At 55.5% G+C, this 17,593-nt stretch overlaps 2 protein-coding genes across 7 annotated transcripts in view; one reads left to right on the top strand and one right to left on the bottom strand.

Annotated features, from left to right (window-relative positions):
* Positions 1 to 536: 536 nt before the first annotated feature.
* The window catches only part of CSAD (cysteine sulfinic acid decarboxylase), a 17,365-nt gene continuing 308 nt past the window's right edge, over positions 537 to 17,593 (bottom strand). Inside the window, exons 1-17 of one of the 4 annotated variants that reach the window (XM_030554503.1) lie at positions 17,064 to 17,133; positions 15,957 to 16,117; positions 12,683 to 12,731; positions 11,058 to 11,207; positions 9,370 to 9,496; positions 8,808 to 8,898; positions 8,440 to 8,546; positions 7,261 to 7,376; positions 6,168 to 6,247; positions 5,633 to 5,687; positions 5,404 to 5,520; positions 4,487 to 4,551; positions 3,985 to 4,066; positions 3,394 to 3,593; positions 3,218 to 3,269; positions 2,800 to 2,889; positions 537 to 1,539 (exon numbers count right to left, since the gene is read on the bottom strand). In XM_030554503.1, the coding sequence (XP_030410363.1) occupies positions 1,366 to 1,539; positions 2,800 to 2,889; positions 3,218 to 3,269; positions 3,394 to 3,593; positions 3,985 to 4,066; positions 4,487 to 4,551; positions 5,404 to 5,520; positions 5,633 to 5,687; positions 6,168 to 6,247; positions 7,261 to 7,376; positions 8,440 to 8,546; positions 8,808 to 8,898; positions 9,370 to 9,496; positions 11,058 to 11,207; positions 12,683 to 12,731; positions 15,957 to 16,093 (1,692 nt within the window). In that variant the 5' untranslated portion in view covers positions 16,094 to 16,117; positions 17,064 to 17,133 and the 3' untranslated portion in view covers positions 537 to 1,365. Of the gene's footprint in view, positions 1,540 to 2,799; positions 2,890 to 3,217; positions 3,270 to 3,393; positions 3,594 to 3,984; positions 4,067 to 4,486; positions 4,552 to 5,403; positions 5,521 to 5,632; positions 5,688 to 6,167; positions 6,248 to 7,260; positions 7,377 to 8,439; positions 8,547 to 8,807; positions 8,899 to 9,369; positions 9,497 to 11,057; positions 11,208 to 12,682; positions 12,732 to 15,242; positions 15,245 to 15,659; positions 15,710 to 15,956; positions 16,118 to 17,063; positions 17,134 to 17,593 lie in introns of those variants that run through there. The other 3 variants (XM_030554506.1, XM_030554505.1, XM_030554507.1) reach the window with 3 other exon arrangements.
* The window catches only part of ZNF740 (zinc finger protein 740), a 14,591-nt gene continuing 14,156 nt past the window's right edge, over positions 17,159 to 17,593 (top strand). For 2 of the 3 annotated variants that reach the window (XR_003999395.1, XM_030554508.1), the window contains exon 1: positions 17,159 to 17,282. The gene's annotated coding sequence lies outside the window, so the exon portion shown is untranslated. The remainder of the gene's footprint in view (positions 17,283 to 17,593) is intronic. The other variant, XM_030554509.1, reaches the window with a different exon arrangement.

Genomic DNA, 17,593 nt, shown 5'->3' with positions numbered 1-17,593 from the left:
GAAGACAGGATACCAGGCTAGATGGACCACTGGTGTGCCCCAGTATGGCCCTTCTTATGAGCTCTCAAACAATGCTGAGAATGCATACATACATCGATCCCAGAGCAGGTCAGAATCCCCGTCCTCATTTCACAACCGAGGAAACCGAAATTCAGGAAGGGGAAGTGACTCATTCACAGCCACAGAAAGAGTGCGGGCTGGGAATAGAGTCCCAGGGCAGTGTTCTAACCACGGGGCTGTGCTGGCTCTCCAGCTATAAATTGTGTTACCAATTCTCAGGAGCAGTAGGCAGTGTTGCAAGACATCTTGCAGCAGTGAACTTCTAAGCTTACCCTAAGCCTGGTGGTCTCTTTAAGATCATTTTAAGGTAAGTCATTTTAGCTAGCAGGCAAGTGCAGTACATTATGGGAGAGGGGGGAAGCAGAATTTGCCCCTGGGCTGGTATGGCGATTTAACAAACAGCGCAGTGGTTTGGCTCTAAAACCAAAAGCCAACGTTTACTGCTGTGCTGCTTATGAAATGCTGTGGATGGGGGAGCATTTACCAAGCATTTATTAAGAACTGACATCATGCGCTTCATTAAATGAATCAGGAATACCTAGGCCAGAGTGCTGCTCATGGCAGGGGAGGGATGACAAAGGAGCACCACGATCGCTTGGTAGTCGCTTGAGAAGCATAGTTCGGCAGTTTTGTTTGACTTGAAAAGGCGGTTTGGAGGCAACCCAGGTGGAGCTTTGTGCCAGTTCCACACAGCTCGCTGCAGCTCCACGGCACGCGTGGACTACCCCACAACCGTCATTCCTCTTATGTGATCTGCTGTGTCTGAGCGTACATCCCAGACCCTGGCCTGTTGCACCAGATGTTGATGTTCTACTTGACCACAGGCTGGTGCTGAAATGTCCATCTCCAGAATCCAAGATAAGCATCCTCTTCCAGCTTGTCCAAGACGTACTCAAGAGTCTTACTGGGGCTGCCTCAGGTCACAACCAAAGGAAAGTTCTATGGAATCGTGCTAGCTGATGTTCTCAAGAAGAATGCTACCATCTTTTCGATAACCTCAGGTGCTACCCTTGTCTGGGCCTTGGCAATGTCCCTTCTCTCGAAAGGACCCAGAAGAGGAAGAGAGGGAGTTGCTAGAGAGAAGCACAAACGCTGAGTTCCTCTCTGGTGTAATGTGTATGGAGGACATGTGAGAGGCTGGCATCTGAACACCTTACTAGGGGTATAAATACCTGGAGTCTGGTGAACTTGTTATCGTAGTAGTTCTTGCTGGATGCTGTGGAGAAGGGCAGGAGTGGGTGTGATGTCCCACCATCACTGAGAGATCTGCCATGAGCTGATGGTGAGGAGGGGGGTCTGGAATCCCTACAAATCTGTGCCCAGTCTCTCAATTTCATCCAGGAAGAAGTCCAAGTCCTGCTTGGTGACCACGGGATTTGTGACAACCTGGCGGAAGAAGTTGACCTTGCTGCCAAGGGGTTGGTAGCCCACCATCATGGACCCTTTCTTCATCATCCGCTCCTTGATAGCTGGAGCCACCTAGGCGGAGCAGCACGTAACATCAGTATTAGTCAGTGGAGCATATGGCCACCCAATTAGCCAGCCGTGATATGAAGCTGTAAACCCTTCTGGGCTATAGAGTAGACCCCTCCAATGGCCAACCCATCTAGCTAACTCAGGGTTTTAGGCTTGTGTGGTGACTGTCCCCTTTAAGAAGAGCAGGGTCCAGTGCACCTGTGACATGCCACCTTCCAGTTAGGCCGGGAGTGGAATCACACTGGAGGTGTGGAGGAGCCCCCAAGGAGAGAGGAGCAGTGATGAGCTAGCAGGAGGTGCTTGGGAGAGAGCTTCAGGAGAGAGCTGAGTTGGGGAAGGGGCAGGAACAGGACTTGGTGGGGACCCTGATGGCTGGAAGGCCCGGAAAATGGCCCCAAGACAAAAGGCGAAGGTCTAGCTTAGTCAGCAGGAGCTGAGCCCAGAAACAAGAGGGCGGATCCCCCCGAGCAGGTGTGGGACTCCTAGGGAATAGCTGGGGAGCTCTCTGGGCAAAGCCTTGAGGGAGGGGCTGTGGGAAGGGTGGTCATTCCCGGGAAGGGAGACCTGAAGCAGGCTCCAAAGGACATGGGAGCACAGTGCTGCTACTGATTCTCTGGTGGGTGAGGCCCTGGACTGGGGGAGGGGAAAATGACTGTGTGTTCACTGTGGGAACTGGAGAAAGGTTTCACTGCAAGGATGTAGGGGAATCACAGCATGGGTGTATGTGAAGATATTCTGCCCCGAGGCTGGCAGATTACATTCCTTTCAAGGAAAAGGGAAACTGAGGCTGGATGCAGCTATTGTGCTGTGGGTTTATGCCAGAAGGTGCCCCCAGCAGGGGTCACCATATAACAGCTTGGATTTTGAAAGGTATCCATGGGATTTGGGTGCAGGACTCCCTGAGAGAGTCCCTGGGTGCTGGATGTCCAACTCTGCCAGGCGGCTTTGAAAATCCCTCTCACAGATAATGCTGGAACCCTGGTGTCTAAGTGGGGCTAGTGGGACACAGACCTAGGGCCTTGGATACAAAGAAACAGTGAAGTCTTAGTACACAGTAAGCTAGAGAAGCAGCCCCCAGCCTGGCCTGGCTAGCAGAGAGACTGGGGGTTGGCAGTGGGACAGGACAGACAGACACACATTCTCTCTCTCTCCACGAGTCTGGGTGGGTGTACTGGAGTTTACTATCATCCAGAGAGGTGGTATCTATCCATCAGAAAACGGGGGCTCTCCCCCCACCCTACTCCCAGCATTCCCTGCACTCACCTTTCCCAGTCTCTCCCAGTAATCGGCACAGCCCTCCTTGCCCCGGAGGCTGTGTGGCACAAACCAGAAACACAGATTGATGAACTCAGGCTGGGGGAGGTAAAGGAGAAGGGGTCACCAGCAGGGATCTCTGTACGTAAACAACCCGAGCACCCCGAAATCTCAGCTAATGGAGGTGCAGCCTCTGGAGACGACAGGGCCCAAGCCTGCTCCCCCCTCGCTTATGGCTCTAGGAACACCCACGGGGGTTGGATTTCATTGCTGGTCAACTCACGTAACAAGGTTAAATAGCTGCTCCCCGCCCGCCCACCCACCCATCAGTAAGGGCTTTGGGAATTCATGATAAACTCTCCCCGATCCCTTGGAAAACAAGTTCCCAATGAGCTGTGGTGTAGCAATGGCTCCAGGTGGCCCATACCTCTATCACCAGCTGGAAACCTTCCCTTTTCTTGATCTCCTCAGCCAGGTACCTAGAGAGGATGAAGAGAACATCGTTGACCTTTGTGCTGGGCATAGAGATGTGTGTAAGGATCAGCTGACATCACTAGAGCACCTCTTGGGGTTAGGGGATCACCTGTATCCCCCACCCCTCACCTAGTGAACTCGAAGGCCCTGTCCACTCGCTTCTCCAGCCCCTCGGTCCCATTGGCCTTCCACATCAGCCACAGCTTGAGGCAGTCCACCTTGCGGCCACACTGGATGGTCTTGTCTCCCGTGTCATAGGCCACGTCGTAGAACTTGTCGGTCTGGAAGAGGTAGGTGGCGTTGGCACCGTGGCACCGCTGCAGCAGGCCCTGAAATGGGAGGGTCCAGCAAACACGTCAGCATGTCCCGACCATGGTCACATGGGACGGCAGGGACAAAGCATGCGCTAGGCAGGCCAGCAAAGGAGCACTGAGGGAGCTGGATGGGCTCTACATGTGCACAGAAACACCACTTCCAACAACACCCAGCAGGGGGTGCTGGAGGGAGCGGGGCAGGAGTGCTGGCTGAAGGGGAGCTTCCAGCTACTCCAGTCCCAGCCTCACCCAGCAGGGGGTGCTGGAGGGAGCGGGGCAGGGCTATTGGCTGTGGGGGAGCTCCCTGTCACTTCATTTACAGCCTCTTCCACACATAAGCTGCATTCGTCACGGCAGGGTTACAACTGCCTGCCTCCGCAGGGAGGGAACGGCGGCGAAGACCTACGGAGCTATCTCGAAGCAGGAAGGCAGAGCACTGCAAACCCGTCATCAGCATCTTGTGGGGGTTCCAAGCCACCGAATCCGCCCTGCAAGGGAAAGGGAGACTCATTGAGACATTAACACCAGCTGGGCCAGGGAACGGGCTGGGGGGCACAGGGCTGGCTGGGGATGCACTGGGCAGCAGACGGCCAGCTACAGGAGGTGTATGGAATGGGATATTCACCAGCAGGAGCAGAGCTGCACACACATATTGATGCCACAATGTGTTAATTTCAGGGTCTTCCAGGCACAGGCTGGATCGGACAGGCTCACATGATGCACGGAGGGATCATCTCCCGCTCTGGCTCAATTACTGTTCTCAGTGTATCCTGGAAGTTCTTCACCCTGATGTAAACTCCTGCGTAACCAGCCCCTCGACTGATCTCAATGGCTCTGCCCTCCACTACTCCCATGAAGCTGCAAGCGCGACCGCTAACCCTGTCCCCCAGTTTGGAGACAGTACCCACCTCTCTATCCCACGCAGGAGATGTCTGTGCCTTCTAGAGAGCAGGGCACTCCCACCCCAGGCGGCCTGCCAAGGAGGAACAGGGAGAGACAGCAGCGCTTTGAGTTCAGTTAGCAGCCAGTGGGGGAGCTACAAGTGGCTAAACCCGCTGAGACTGGGGCATGCTGCACCCTCAGCCAAGGGGAACCCTGTTTCAAGATGGTCCCTTCTAGCCCAGCCTAGGGCCTCTTCTCTCACTGTGACATCTACGATCCCCAGCCTTTTGGCTGCTCTAAGGGGACAGCCTGACCCTAAAGCCTCCTGCCTGGGTTTTGCATGAGGTCCCGTGCACGTGGAGAGAGGACGCTAGAGCTGGAGGAACACAGCCGTCGGTTCCAGCACCAAACTGGCCTATATGAACTGGCAAGTGACTTCCAGTCTGGGTGCATGAGAGATGGCAGAAAAAAAAAAGCTCCTGTCCAAGTGGCCCAGGGGGGTGATGGGAAGGCACTGGAGGACTAGCAGCCCCCAAGCAGTGCATTCTCGCTGCGGAGTGATAGCAGCAGACCAGTTGTGCTCACTTCAGCTTCAGCTGGTGCCCCAGTGGTGTTGGTAGCATCGCAGAACAGGTGTGATGGTTTGTGTGTGTGGATGGGGGAGAGTTCAAAGGATCCTTCACACTCCAACAGGAGTGAACTCTGCTGTGGAGACGAGCCGTGAGGGAGTTAGGGATAGGGCTTGTCAATTACCAGCAATGCTGGGTCTGTTCAGCCAAACTGTGGGAACCAAAGGTTCCCAGTGACCTCCTCATCCGCTCCCCTAGCCTAGCTCACCTCCCTTCCCGGACAGACATCGCAGGCGCCCAGGGACGGAGCCCTTCCTAAATCTCTAGTGCCCAAGGGCACATCTCCCTGCCCTGCCCTCCTTGGGGGGACTCACATCCACGTGAAACCAGGCCCCGTGGCGCTCACACACATCTGCCACGTCCGCCAGTGGGTCGAAGGCTCCCAGCACAGTGGTGCCACAGGTGGCGTTGACAAAGAAAGGACACGCGCCCTGGAAGGGAAGAGGGGCAGTGGGTGGGGTGCGGCGTTACAGGGCGGAAGTGTTCCTAGCAGGCTGCTCCCTGCCCCACAGACCAGACCCTCTCACCCCACCCCAAGCTCACCTCAGATTTTGCCTTGTTGATCTGTTTCTCCAGGTCTGCAGGGATCATTTTCCCCCTGAGGATGACAGCACAAATTATCCCCGGGGGCAGACTCCGTGCAGGGAGCAGAGATGGATTCTTCTACCCAAGTCCATCCAGGTAGCTGAAGGGAAGCATCTGTGGGAGCTGTTAGCTACCCTGCTCGGGCCAGCAAGAGTCACTGATGGGACTCATGGAGGAGTGATGGCTTGTGGGAGGTCCCAGCCTCCTACAGAGCCTGAAGGAAATGGGGCATGTGCCCTGAGTGATGGGGCGCCTTGAGCTACTCCACTGCCAGCCTCTCCCAGGAGGGGGTGCTGATTGCTGGGGCGCTTCCAACTAGAAAGAGGAGCTGTAGGGAGCAGGGCAAAAGTCCTGGGCACTGGGGTGCTTCCAGCGGCTGTCGTACCAGCCTCTCCCAGCAGGAGGTGCTGTAGGAAGGGAAGGAGGCGCAGCCGAATGGAACCAGTGCCAGGTCTGGATAAAGGCCACAAGCATTCCCAGTGTGAGCTCTCACCTCTCATCCACTCCGACCAGGTAGATGTTGTCTGTACCAATGCCCAGGAAAGCTGCCCCCTTCTGGACAGAGTAGTGGCACTGTGGGGGAAGGCAGAAGGGAGGGAATCAGCACAGATTCCTGCCAGGGTCCAATCCCAAAGAAATCACAGGGCAGGAAGTGTCATTTAGAGGTGAGAGCTGCAGGATCCCTGGGAGTCAGGGCTGCTTTAACTGAATGCACCATTTTGGCCTGTGTTGCAGGGGGGCTGGAACAATTTGTATAGTGGGCAGAGGGGGGGGGGGGCTGTGAGCCGTTGAACCAAATTAAACCCTGGATATGATGGAAACCACTTAAAGTGACGGGTGCTGCAGCACCCCTAGTTCCAGCACCTCTGCTGTATCATGTATTCTGTGATACTTAGCCCTGCTGTGTTATTCCCTTGGGGGGGCCACTGCACGGAGTGGATGGAAAACTGATGTGCCTTAATTCTCTGACAGGGCCCCTGGTACTCTGGTAAGAGGCCTATTTGAAGGGCTTGGCCAGGTTACAGATGTCGACATTTATGGGATTTTTGGCCTTGTCCAAATTAGCAGAAAAATGCTACAGCAAGAAGCTGGGGGTCAAAGTTCCAAGAACTGCAGCCTCCATCCCATTCCTCTCCTCCTCCCACAACACCTCTCAGGCATTTACAAGTGCGGAACGGACCGCTGCTCTGAGAGCCGGCTGAAACCAGGCCCTGGGCATCCTTCCCGGGGCGGCTAGCGACCCTCAGGCATTGCAACCCTTAACCCTCTGGTTCCACCCACTTCGCCTACCTCCATCCCACAATGCAATGCTTCCTGTTTGAAAAGGACCCCCGAAAGACCCCGGTCCCTGTGCCGGGCTGTGTGTATTGCACGCCGGCCAAACTAGGGAGGGGAACTGTAGATGGCCTGAGTTAAGCCAAATGGCACAGACGCTGAGGGTAGAAGTGGGTCATGCTCTGGGCCCTGCTGATCCACGGCTCTGATGGGGTGACACAGCAGCACCCCATCCCTCAGGGGAGACCAAGCCCAGCCCCCTCTTCTCATGCTCCTGTCATGGCTAGCGAAGGGGAAGGCCCAGGTTGCACCTCTTGCGATGTGAACACCGCCAGCCTCGGCAGGGCCCAGATGCCCGTCTGCTTGCTGTCCGGGAAGCGCTGATACCGTGCCACGTTCATGGCGTATATATTGGAGAGGGAGCCTCCTGCAGGGAAACAAATCCACAGAGATCAGTGCAAGCCTGTCGCCCACTCTCCATGTGCTGTGGGATAGGCCGGGGCAGGAACAAGGGCAGCTTTGGAGGAGAGGAAGGAGGGTTCCCTGAGCAGGATTCAATCACCGCACCAAGAAACTTGCCCAGGTGGAGTCCCCGCTACCACCAGCAGGGCATGGAAGGATGCTCACGCTGCTGAGGTGAAGCAGCTGGCATCAGCAGGGCACTGCTGAGAGGAAGCTCACACTGGTGGAAGGAGGTTGGTATTGGCAGGGCACTGCTGGGAGGACACTCACACTAACCGAGCACTGCTGGGAGGAAGGGCCAGGTGGCACTGGTATATCACCGTAAGAGTGTCAGGTTTTAGGATTCTGCATAAGAAAGCAGAGCTTTTTTGCTGACTCATCTTAGTGCCTAGTGCCAGAACCCTGCAGAGAGAGACAGAAGTATTTCTGCTGCCTCATTCTGTAAGGGGGTCCTAATCCGGTCCAAGCCATGACATAAAAGGAGCTGGAGGGTCTCTCTGAGGCAGAGGAAACTAAAGGTAGAGATCGGAGGAGTCCTGCAGAGAAGCACCCTAGGAAGAGCCAAGCTCAGGAGAAAGCTTTGGCCACAGGTTATGTTCTGTTGTTGCTTTTTAAGTGAACCGCAAAGGCAAACTGCAGGGAAGGCTGAGTCTGGCTCTTGCCCCATGTGTGTGCCAGGGAGGGCCGAGTCTGCCCCTTGTCAGCCAGGGATGCCAGCTGCTAACCCTGCTCACAAACTTCTTTCAGGGATCTCCTGGCCCTGCAGGACTCCAGCAGTTCTGAGCTGTATGGTATAGGAGCCAGATCCTGGGGAAACTGGTGCAGCTCAATCAGCGTCAATGGAGCTACCACGATTGACCCCAGCTGAGGGTCTAGTCCTGCACGTTCACTTTGGATTTGTGGGGGGACAGTCAGACAGGCAATGGGGAAGGATGGACCCAGCAGGAAACCCGGTTCATGAAAGGGCAGTGATGCCCTGGGTGCCCCTGGCTTGACCCTCCCTCTGGCAGTATATCAGTCTCACGCACCTGGACAGAATATCCCGTCTCCACTCCCCCAGCCAATCAGCTCCCGCAGCTTCTTCAGCACCACCTCCTCCATCAGCACAAACACCGGGGCGATCTCGTAGGTGTACCTGGGCCACACAGACACACCTCCGTGAGGTACCCGGCCATTGGGGGAGGGGGCGTACCTGGAGCTTCACAGGAGATGAGGCCCCAGAACTCCCCCCCCTTGTGAATTTCACCCACCCCTCTCTGTCTTTTGGCAGCAAACAGCCCCAGCATTCTCACTTTCCTGTGTCCTTAACTGTTGTTGTTCCCCACCCCCAGCTAGATGCGCTGCCTCCCTGGGCAGCTCCAGGCAAAGGGTGCTCAGAGACAGGGCAAGGACGTACTGGCTGGTGTTGAGCGTCTCTGTGATCATCCGTCCCACCAGGGCATGGGGATCCAGTCCCGAAAACAGCTGGTTAAAGAAACGAGGATGACCTGGGGGGGGTGGGGGGAGGGAGGGAGAGAGAAAACCTTTAACACAGGGAAAGAGCAGGAAACAGAACTTGCGTCCTCATTAAACCTGGGCTAGATCCGACATCAGTCACCAGCTCAGCCCTACAGTGGGCAGCCCCCAGGACCTGTGAGCCCATAAATACAGCCCCTACCATTTGAGCTAAAGGAGAATCTCTGAGCTGTAGCAGTTTCAAGGCCGTTACCCTCTTCAGGCTGCAGCCACTAGAGGGCGATAGCCGCATTCACCTGGCTGGGCTCCAGGGATGCAGACACCCTAGTTGGTACGTCACAGCTGTGCTGATATCCCTTACCGGTGTAGTTCTGACCTAGCACGCAGGCCCTGCTCAGCGGAGGGCGAGCCTTGTTCTCCCTCTGACGCACAGCCAGCGGGAGGGGGACCCCCTCCGAGGGCAGCACCAGGCCCAGCCGTCGTCAGAGCCTCTCAGCACCTACATGTTTTCACGCTGTAGCGGATGACGTCCCGGCAGTGCTCCAGCACCCTCTGCTGGGGCTCCCCACTGCTCCTCAGCTCCAGGTCCAGGATTTCCTGCAGGTCTTGGGGTTTCCTCCAGTCACAGACCTGAAGGGACAAAGACAATCCATCAGCAGCCTGCTCTGGTCCTGCTGAGCTGGGAAAACAGTCCTTCCCTGGATACTCCCTTCGCCAGGGGGCACAGGGCCCACCTCAGCAGGGAGCCCACCACAACTGGGGGCAAGGCTGGTAGCAGATGCCCAGCTCATGACCTCAGGGGCCTGTGCACATGTGTGAGGGGGGTTACTCAAGGCTGGGGGAAAAGAGTCGGGACAGCTCAGTTCTACGCACTCTCCTCCCTACCGTTAACTCCGGTACTTCCTCTCACCATCCTTGGCAATGGAGGAGTCTGGAATGGTCACACACACACACCCCGACTCCAGGGTAGCCATCCATCCTTTGCTCAATGCCCAGGACTGCGCATGTATGTCTCCTGGACTGAGTCCATAAACAGGAAAGGACGGGAGGGGAACGGGGTCCAAGCAGCACATCAGAGAGAGGCTTTCTCTGTGGCTGCAATCCCAGAACTTCTCCCTCCCCGGGCTCCACAGGACCCTTGTGAGAACACACGGAGCCCTTCCCCAGGCTCTTTCACACCACGGGGCCTCGTGTTTTCCCCTCTGCAAAGTGGGATGATGCCGGCCTGCCTCCCAGAGCAAGACCTCCAAGCTCAGTGCCCCAGCATGTCCAGAGCTCTTGGAGATCCTCCCCTGGGAGAGGGGACAGCGGAGCACAGTGCCAGTAGCAGTCAGGGGAACAGACAGCATACGCCAAGCAAAGTCACTCCTCTGCTTGCGATCTGAGGCATGAGCGGGCATGGTACGGTGTGGATGGGCACTGGCGTGCAGTCTATGGCCACTCTCCTCTCTAGGCAATGGTGCAGTCCATAAAGATGTACCATGCCCCTTGAGCTGAGTGGCCAGGCCTGCGACCTGCCATCTCCATGAGCGCCCCTTTAATATTAAAGCCGAGGGTGCGATCATCGCTGTTTTGTATGCAGGAGGTCTCCTGATCCGTTGTCAGTGCAGCCCTTGCCCAGGTGGTCTGTGCCCAGGCTGCAGGGAGTGGCTGGGCAGTCTGTGCCCAACTGGCAAGGGGTGGCCAGACAGTCTGTGCCTTGGTGGCAGGAAGTGGCCACGAGGTCTGTGCCTATATTATAGGGGGTGACCAGGCAATCTATGCTAGGGTGGTGGGGAAGTCCGTGCCCAAGTAGCAGGGGGTGGCTGTTCAGTCTGTGCCCAGGCAGTAGGGGGCAACTTGGCAGTCTGTGCCTGGATTGCAGGGGGTGGCCTGTGGCACTGGTTAAGGCCAGCTGGATCAGGGCTCCGGTGGTGCCATGTTCCTGCCAATGGATTGGGAAAGCCAGTGATCACCACCACTCTGGGCAAAGGGCACCTGGAGACAGACAGAGGGCCAGTGATCACCACTGGCAGCAACTTGGTTTAGAAACAGACAGGAGGCCTTTGCAAAACACCTTTGCGGTAAGAGGGAAAACTCCCTCCCGTGCCCACGCTGAAGAGGGGCCAGCCACAGGCTACCCCATGGAAGGGGTGGGGCTACACTCCAGCCTCCTGGGCTGCTCAGCCACCCCCACCCTCAGGAGCCTCACCTTTTCTGTGACATCTGTCCCTTTCCTGACAGCTTCCTCCAGGATAATCTGGAAAGCTTCCCGCAGGAACTCTTCGCCGGCTGCCTTATCCAGGGCGGGGTGGGACAGGGGGTCTTCTGCCATGGTTAGCCGTTTCCCCCGAGCATGTCCCTGTACATCAGAACACACATGACATCTGTGAATCTCCGTGGAGACCTACACTTTCCTGGGAGAGAAACATGAAGCCTGGGGAGGTCTGGACACCATACCTGAAGTACAGGAGCCTTCCCTATTTGTAGCCTGCTCCGGCACCTTCCCTAGGGCAGGGAGTCACAGAAAACCCTACCTGCAGCATGATTGCCAAAAGGGTGGGTGATATGGAGCCCTCTAGGATGACCAGCCCTTGCTGTAGGACTTGGTCATCTGGAGACACCACCCAGCGCTGACCATTCATGTCCAGGCAACGTGGCCAGCCCAGAGGCCAGGCACGTCTAGCTGCAGCCTTCCTCGTCAGATGGGGAGGACATTCCTCTGCAGATCAGGGGCCACACACTCCTGGTGGGTTATAGGCCAAGGAGCATGAGCACAAAGAGCTTGGAACTAAGGGTCATTCCCCTCCTCCCAGAGCTTCAAAGTCCTCTGTAAGGCCCTGCCCCTACAGCTTCCCTTTCTTCCTCCTCCTGCTGCCTGTGCACCTCCTAAGCCAGTATCCTCTCTCTCTTCTCCAGACCCACTGCCCCCCAAACAACCACTCTGGGAAAAAGCCACCCAGTGTCCTGTTACCTGTCCAGCCCTGTGAGATCTGTGCCCAGATCACAGGGACAAAAGTACAAAGGAAATAGTCTGTTACTGACAAATCAATCCACACAGCAGCTCTTAAAGGCATTCCTTGCTGCTTCCAGGAGATTTTCTATTTGTCAGACACAAGTAAGAGTCAAATTCACATAGCCCCCTGCTGGGCTCGGGTCCAAACAGCCTGGCTCCGAGATACTGTACCTCTATGTGCTAAATGCTGTTTGCCACAGAAATGCCAGGGGCAGCCCAGGCCAGAGAGATGCTGAGACATTACAAACTCCTTTGGGAAAAGTGATCATTACAGCTCATCCAGTGCTCAAGGAAGGGGGCAGGGTGCCCGGCCACTGATGGGAGCTTTCTGAATACCTTTCTTCTATCCCTCCCAGCCCCTCTCTCTCATTCCCTCCTTCCTGTGGTTCAGGAGCAGTGGAGAGGCAGCAGCTCCTTACCTGTCAGCTCCCAGAGGCGAAATGAACTAGGTAGCTCTGGCCAAAGTGCACTCTGTTGGCCCCAGTGCAGTCCACAGAGCCCTGCCCTCATGTTCTCCGCAGAGGCGTGGCTAGCAAGGACTACAAGTCCCAGGGTGCGGCACCCCATCCCACCGCCAGAGGTGGTGCAACAAGTACAAGCCCCCGCATGCAGTGCACCAACTTAAGTCAAGACGAAGCGCAGAGAGTAGAGACTGCTTTAGCAAGCCATGGATATGTAATATAAGGTTCACTGGCACGCAGCAGGAAAAGTAACTACCCAGGGGTGCAAGAGAGAGCATCCTCTGCCCTAAACATGAACTTATGCCCTCAACATCCCAATATGTGTGAGACAAAGGCTGGTCTTGTGATTAAGAGACTGACCTGGGATTTAGGAGAGCTGGGTTCAGTTCTTGGTGCTACCACAGATTCCCTGTGTGAGTGGGGGCAAATTACACGAATCGGAGTGTGCCTCACTTTCTCCCCCTGTAAAATGCAGATGATAAAGCTTCCTTTCTCCTACGCGTGTCTATTTAGACTGTACGTTCTTTGGACAGGGATATCAATCACCGTGCATATTATATAATGGGGCCTCTATCCTGAGTGGGAGCCTTTAATACAATTGATAAATACATTCCCCAATTTAGCTCCACCAGCTAATTCTCTGCTAAATACTCGCTCAGCGCGAGTCACACTTGATCACTGAGTACCAGGTGAGTGCTACTTCCCCGTTTTCACCAATTTTTCTTACACCTGATGTAATGGAATTGTTATGCTGATTTCTGTCTGTCTCCTGCTCTGTGCATCCTCCAGCTAAAGCAAACCTTGCAACTCCCCGTGCAGAAATGGAACAAAACAGACCTTGTGGAGGATTTGCCACACCGGATCAAATGACTGATTCATCCAGCGCGGCCTTACGAATCCTGCCAACAACTGCTACTTCAAAGAAAAGTTAATATAATCCCACCGTGCACCTGGCCGATTGTGCAATGATGTACAGAGGTGGTAACAAAAAATTATGTTCCAATCCCACACAGGTTTTCAACTCACATTACAGCATGAGAGGTACTTACTCCTATCTGAGCCTGCCAAGCTATAAATGTTATTACTGGATATAAAAACCATCCACGCCTTCTTCCAATCCAGCCACAGCTGTTCTCCCGGGGAAATGCGCAGGCTGATTAAGTGCTGCCTGAAGACTAGTTTCCATTTATTGGGGATTTAAATGTAGCAACCATTGATTTCAGGAATGGAAATTCCAACAAGTTTTAGGAGGTTCCTAGTGTAACGAATACAGAACTCAACTCAAGGGCAGGCTACGGTCTTCTTACCTCTTTGATTCTCCACCTTTCCCATGCTGAATCCCCAAGTTACAAGAGGCAGAGGTTTCGGGCCTCTTTTCCCATCTAGCCTTAAAGATAGGGCAGCTGGTCGTGCCCCCTGAACCCTGTTTGCACACATCAGGTCTTAGTTTATGCACCTGAAACGCAAAGCTTGGACCTGAAAACCACCTTCAGGGTTGCTGAGATCTGGCCTGTTGACTCTGATCCATTTGGTTTGGCCCAGTATTTGGCTCACTCAGATCCAAATCTCCCCCAAAATCTAGAGTGTTTGGAACCTGCAGGGCCCATCTCTGCTGGTTATTATAACATATTATTTACCGCTGGCAGCACCACAGACACAAAGGAGATCAAGGTCCCTGCCATGAAGAGCTTTCCTTCTCGAAAGGATGGATGCACACTACAAAAGGAGAAGCGACCAAGGAGAGATTGAGAGAACAAGGAGAAAGGAAAGCCTCCTCCTGCAAGAGCATCATAGGTGTCAGAGCCAGGGCTTGGCAGTGGGGGTGGGCAAAGGGCAATTGTCTCCCCACTTCTTAAACAGGGGACCCATGCCCCCCGCTTTGAGAACATAGGCACCCAGCAACAGGTCAGCATAGAGGTAACCTAGGATGCTGCAGCTAAGACCAGGCAGGGGAGGGCAGGGGCAGGAGACAGGTGATGCCAGAAACCAGAGCCGCCTGCACAATGGACTCACCAGTGAGGAGCAGGAGCTGAGCACAGGTAGGGGGAGGCGGTGACCAGACAGAATATGCAGGGAGTCACTCCTTGTTCCCCTGGGCCTCCCCAGCTCGCCCTTGCCCTTCTGAGCATATAGGTGCTTGGTAGCAGGTCAGCACAGGGGGAGTGGGGAAGCTGCAGCCAGGACCAGGCAGGGGAGCACAGAAGCCAGAGCTTCCGGGAGCCCAGGATGGAGCTGGAGGATGTTGGGAGTTGGGTACCAGGGTCACCTGGACAGCAGAGTCCCCCACAGGGGGAGCAGGACCCAAGCATAGGTAGTGGGGAAGGCAGGAACAGGACAGGCTCTGCAGGAAGTCACTCCCTGTTCCCCTGGGCATCCCCCAGCTGCTCCCCTCTTTTGGTCGCTGCTTGGCCCCCTCAACTTTTCTGGTCCTTCCGGCACCGCTGGAGAGCACTCATTCCCAAAGAGCACATTACTTTGACCTCAGTGGAGGAAAGGACATTAAACATGTGCTTAACTCCCACAAGCTATTACTCTCCTGGGTCAGGGTTTTAATTTGCTTCTTGAGCCAAACTTCTCTCCTGTTGATTCAGTATCTTTAACCCCAAGTTTTCTAAAATCAGGAGTGAGGTTCCAAAAATCATGAGATTTAAAAAAAAAAAAAAAAAAAAAAGCAGCATGATTTTAAGCCAAATAAAATAAAAATTAGCTTCTTTTTCTCTGTGTACTGGTTTCTGAGCCTGTAGATCACATTGGCTTCACATTCTCACATTCTTCTCTGCAACCATGAGGGTTAAAAACTTAATTTAAAAAAGAAAAAAGATAGCTGAGATGCACTTCTAATCTCAGGAATCCAGGACCTGGGGTTTTGAGGCACCAGATATTGTCAGACTTGCAATAAAATCATCAGAGTTGGCAGCACTGCTGACTGGTTGAGGGGGATCTTTTCAAAGGTACCTAAGTGATTTCAGCGCACAAGCCCCAGTGATTTTTCTATGCCACTTGTGTTCATGGGGCCCTGGGGAAATTCTTCTCCTGCGTTTATTAAAATAAACTCTCCTCTTGTTTATGATCAGGCTGAGAATAGTAAGGAGCACGAAACCTACAAGTTCTCAAAAGCGATTGGAAGGCAGAGAGGGATCTGAGTCACAGAGAGCATGTTACAATCGCAAGCCCTGGGTAAGACAAGGCCTTTCACTGTAAATCATTAAACCTTCAACCTTTGAACCCACCTTTATTATTCCACAGTAATCTCATTTACCTGCAAGAATGAACATCACCCTTTAACAGACCCACTCCACTCCAAGTAACCACTCCTAATTCATGAGAATCCACCTACCTTCCAAATGTGCTTTGCCCAACAGCCTGCTCCCTGCTTTCTGCGTGTGTATCCCCCTAAGGGAGGGGAAATGAACTCTGTGGGAGCAGCACAGCCAGGACACCATGTCAGGATCGATTCCTGCACCCTGGCCTGTGGCTCCAAATAGGGAGTGAACTACAGGTGTTAGTCCACATGGGATCATCACGGATCTGGCCGGCACCAACAAGGGACAGATCCCTGCCAGCTTTTTATGGAGGGCAAAAAGGGATTTCAACCACAAGGCCACTTGATTTCAAGCCAGCGGGAATTTCTCACCTGCGATAGCCCAGATCTGCAAGCTGTGAAAAGTCACGTGGTTGTAGCAGCCTGAGAAGGTTGCAGTTGCCACTTCCGGCCACGGAGGGTCCCCATTGCTTCTGGAACAGCTGGCAGGGAGGTGGGGATGTGTACATGGCGGGTCAGGGAGTCCTAGCAGGCTGCAAACCAGTCAGAGACCACGTCAGCCTGCCTGCTCACTGCATTACAGACCAGCCAAACCCTTCCAAACCCGCCTCCGAGGAGAGACGGCCGAGCTGGGATCAGTGTGCAAAATGGACACCATTAAATTAGGCTTAAATAAAGACTGGGAGTGGACGGGTCATGGCACAAAGTAAAGCTATTTTCCCATGTTTATTCTCCTTCCCCCTTTCCTCACCACCCAGCTGTGTGTATTGGGGTGGGGCCAGGGAGAACCCACTCCCCTCGGGGGGGGTATATTGAGGTGGGGCCAGGGAGAGCCCCTCCCACTGGGGGGTGTATATTGGGGTGGGGCCAGGGAGAACCCACTCCCCTCGGGGGGGGTATATTGGGGTGGGGCCAGGGAGAGCCCCTCCCACTGGGAGGTGTATATTGGGTGGGGCCAGGGAGAACCCACTCCCCCTGGGGGCGTTATATTGGGTGTGGCCAGGGATAGTCCCCCCCCCACCGGGGGTGTATATTGGGGTGGGGCCAAGCAGAACCCACACCCCTGGGGGGGTATATTGGGATGGGGCCAAGAAGAGCCCCTCCCACTAGGGTGGGGGTATATTAGGTGGGGCCAGGGAGAACCCAGTCCCACGGGGGGGTATATTGGGGTGGGGCCAGGGACAGCCCCTCCCATTGGGAGGTATATTGGGGTTGGGCCAGGGAGAACCCACTCCCCCCTGGGGGGGTTATAATGGGTGGGGCCAGAGACAGGCCCTCCCACCGGGGGGTATATTGGGGTGGGGCCAAGGAGAGCCCACTCCCTGGGGGGGGTGTATATTGGGTGGGGCCAGGAAGAGCCCCGCCCCCAAGGGTTTATATTGGGGCCAAGGAAAGCCCACCCACCAGAGGCCGCAGAATCTCCCTCCCCCTACTCATGGTTACCCTGGCAACAGCCCCCTCCCTCTCCCCCTCACTTACCTGCACCAAGATGGCGGCAGGAGTGGCCTCAGGAGCGGTCGTGCGCACGCGCCGGCCCCGCCCGCCCGGGCGGCCTGGACGTGACCCCTGTGTCAAGCGCTTCCGGTTCCGGGGTAGCGGCGGGGGCCGAGAGGCTTCGGGCCGCTGTTTGTAAACTTGTCTCCCGGGGGAGCGCACGGAGGCGACGGCGGAGCCTGGAGCCCGCAGCGGCCGGGCCAGGTACGGACCCCACAGCCGATGGGCAGCGGGCCCTGGCGGCCAACGGGCCGCACCCGGCTCGGCCTTGCACCCCCCGCGCCTCGGCCGTGAGCGCATGCGCTTGCACGCTCGCGCCGGGGCCCTTGCACGCTCGGGGGCTGTGGCTTGCACACCTGTGGGCGGTGGGCCTCGCCCGCCCCGCACGCGCTTGTGTGCACACTCGTGCTCGGGCCTTGCACGCTCAGGTACAGGTTGCAGCGTTGCCCGCTTGGGTCACAGCCTTGTACTAGCTGCGCGGTTGCACCCCCGTGCTGTGGTTTTGCACGCCTGTT

This window comes from Gopherus evgoodei, chromosome 3 (genome assembly GCF_007399415.2).
Source record: "Gopherus evgoodei ecotype Sinaloan lineage chromosome 3, rGopEvg1_v1.p, whole genome shotgun sequence".
Lineage (NCBI taxonomy): Eukaryota > Metazoa > Chordata > Testudines > Testudinidae > Gopherus > Gopherus evgoodei.
This window is presented reverse-complemented; position numbering and strand designations above follow the sequence as displayed.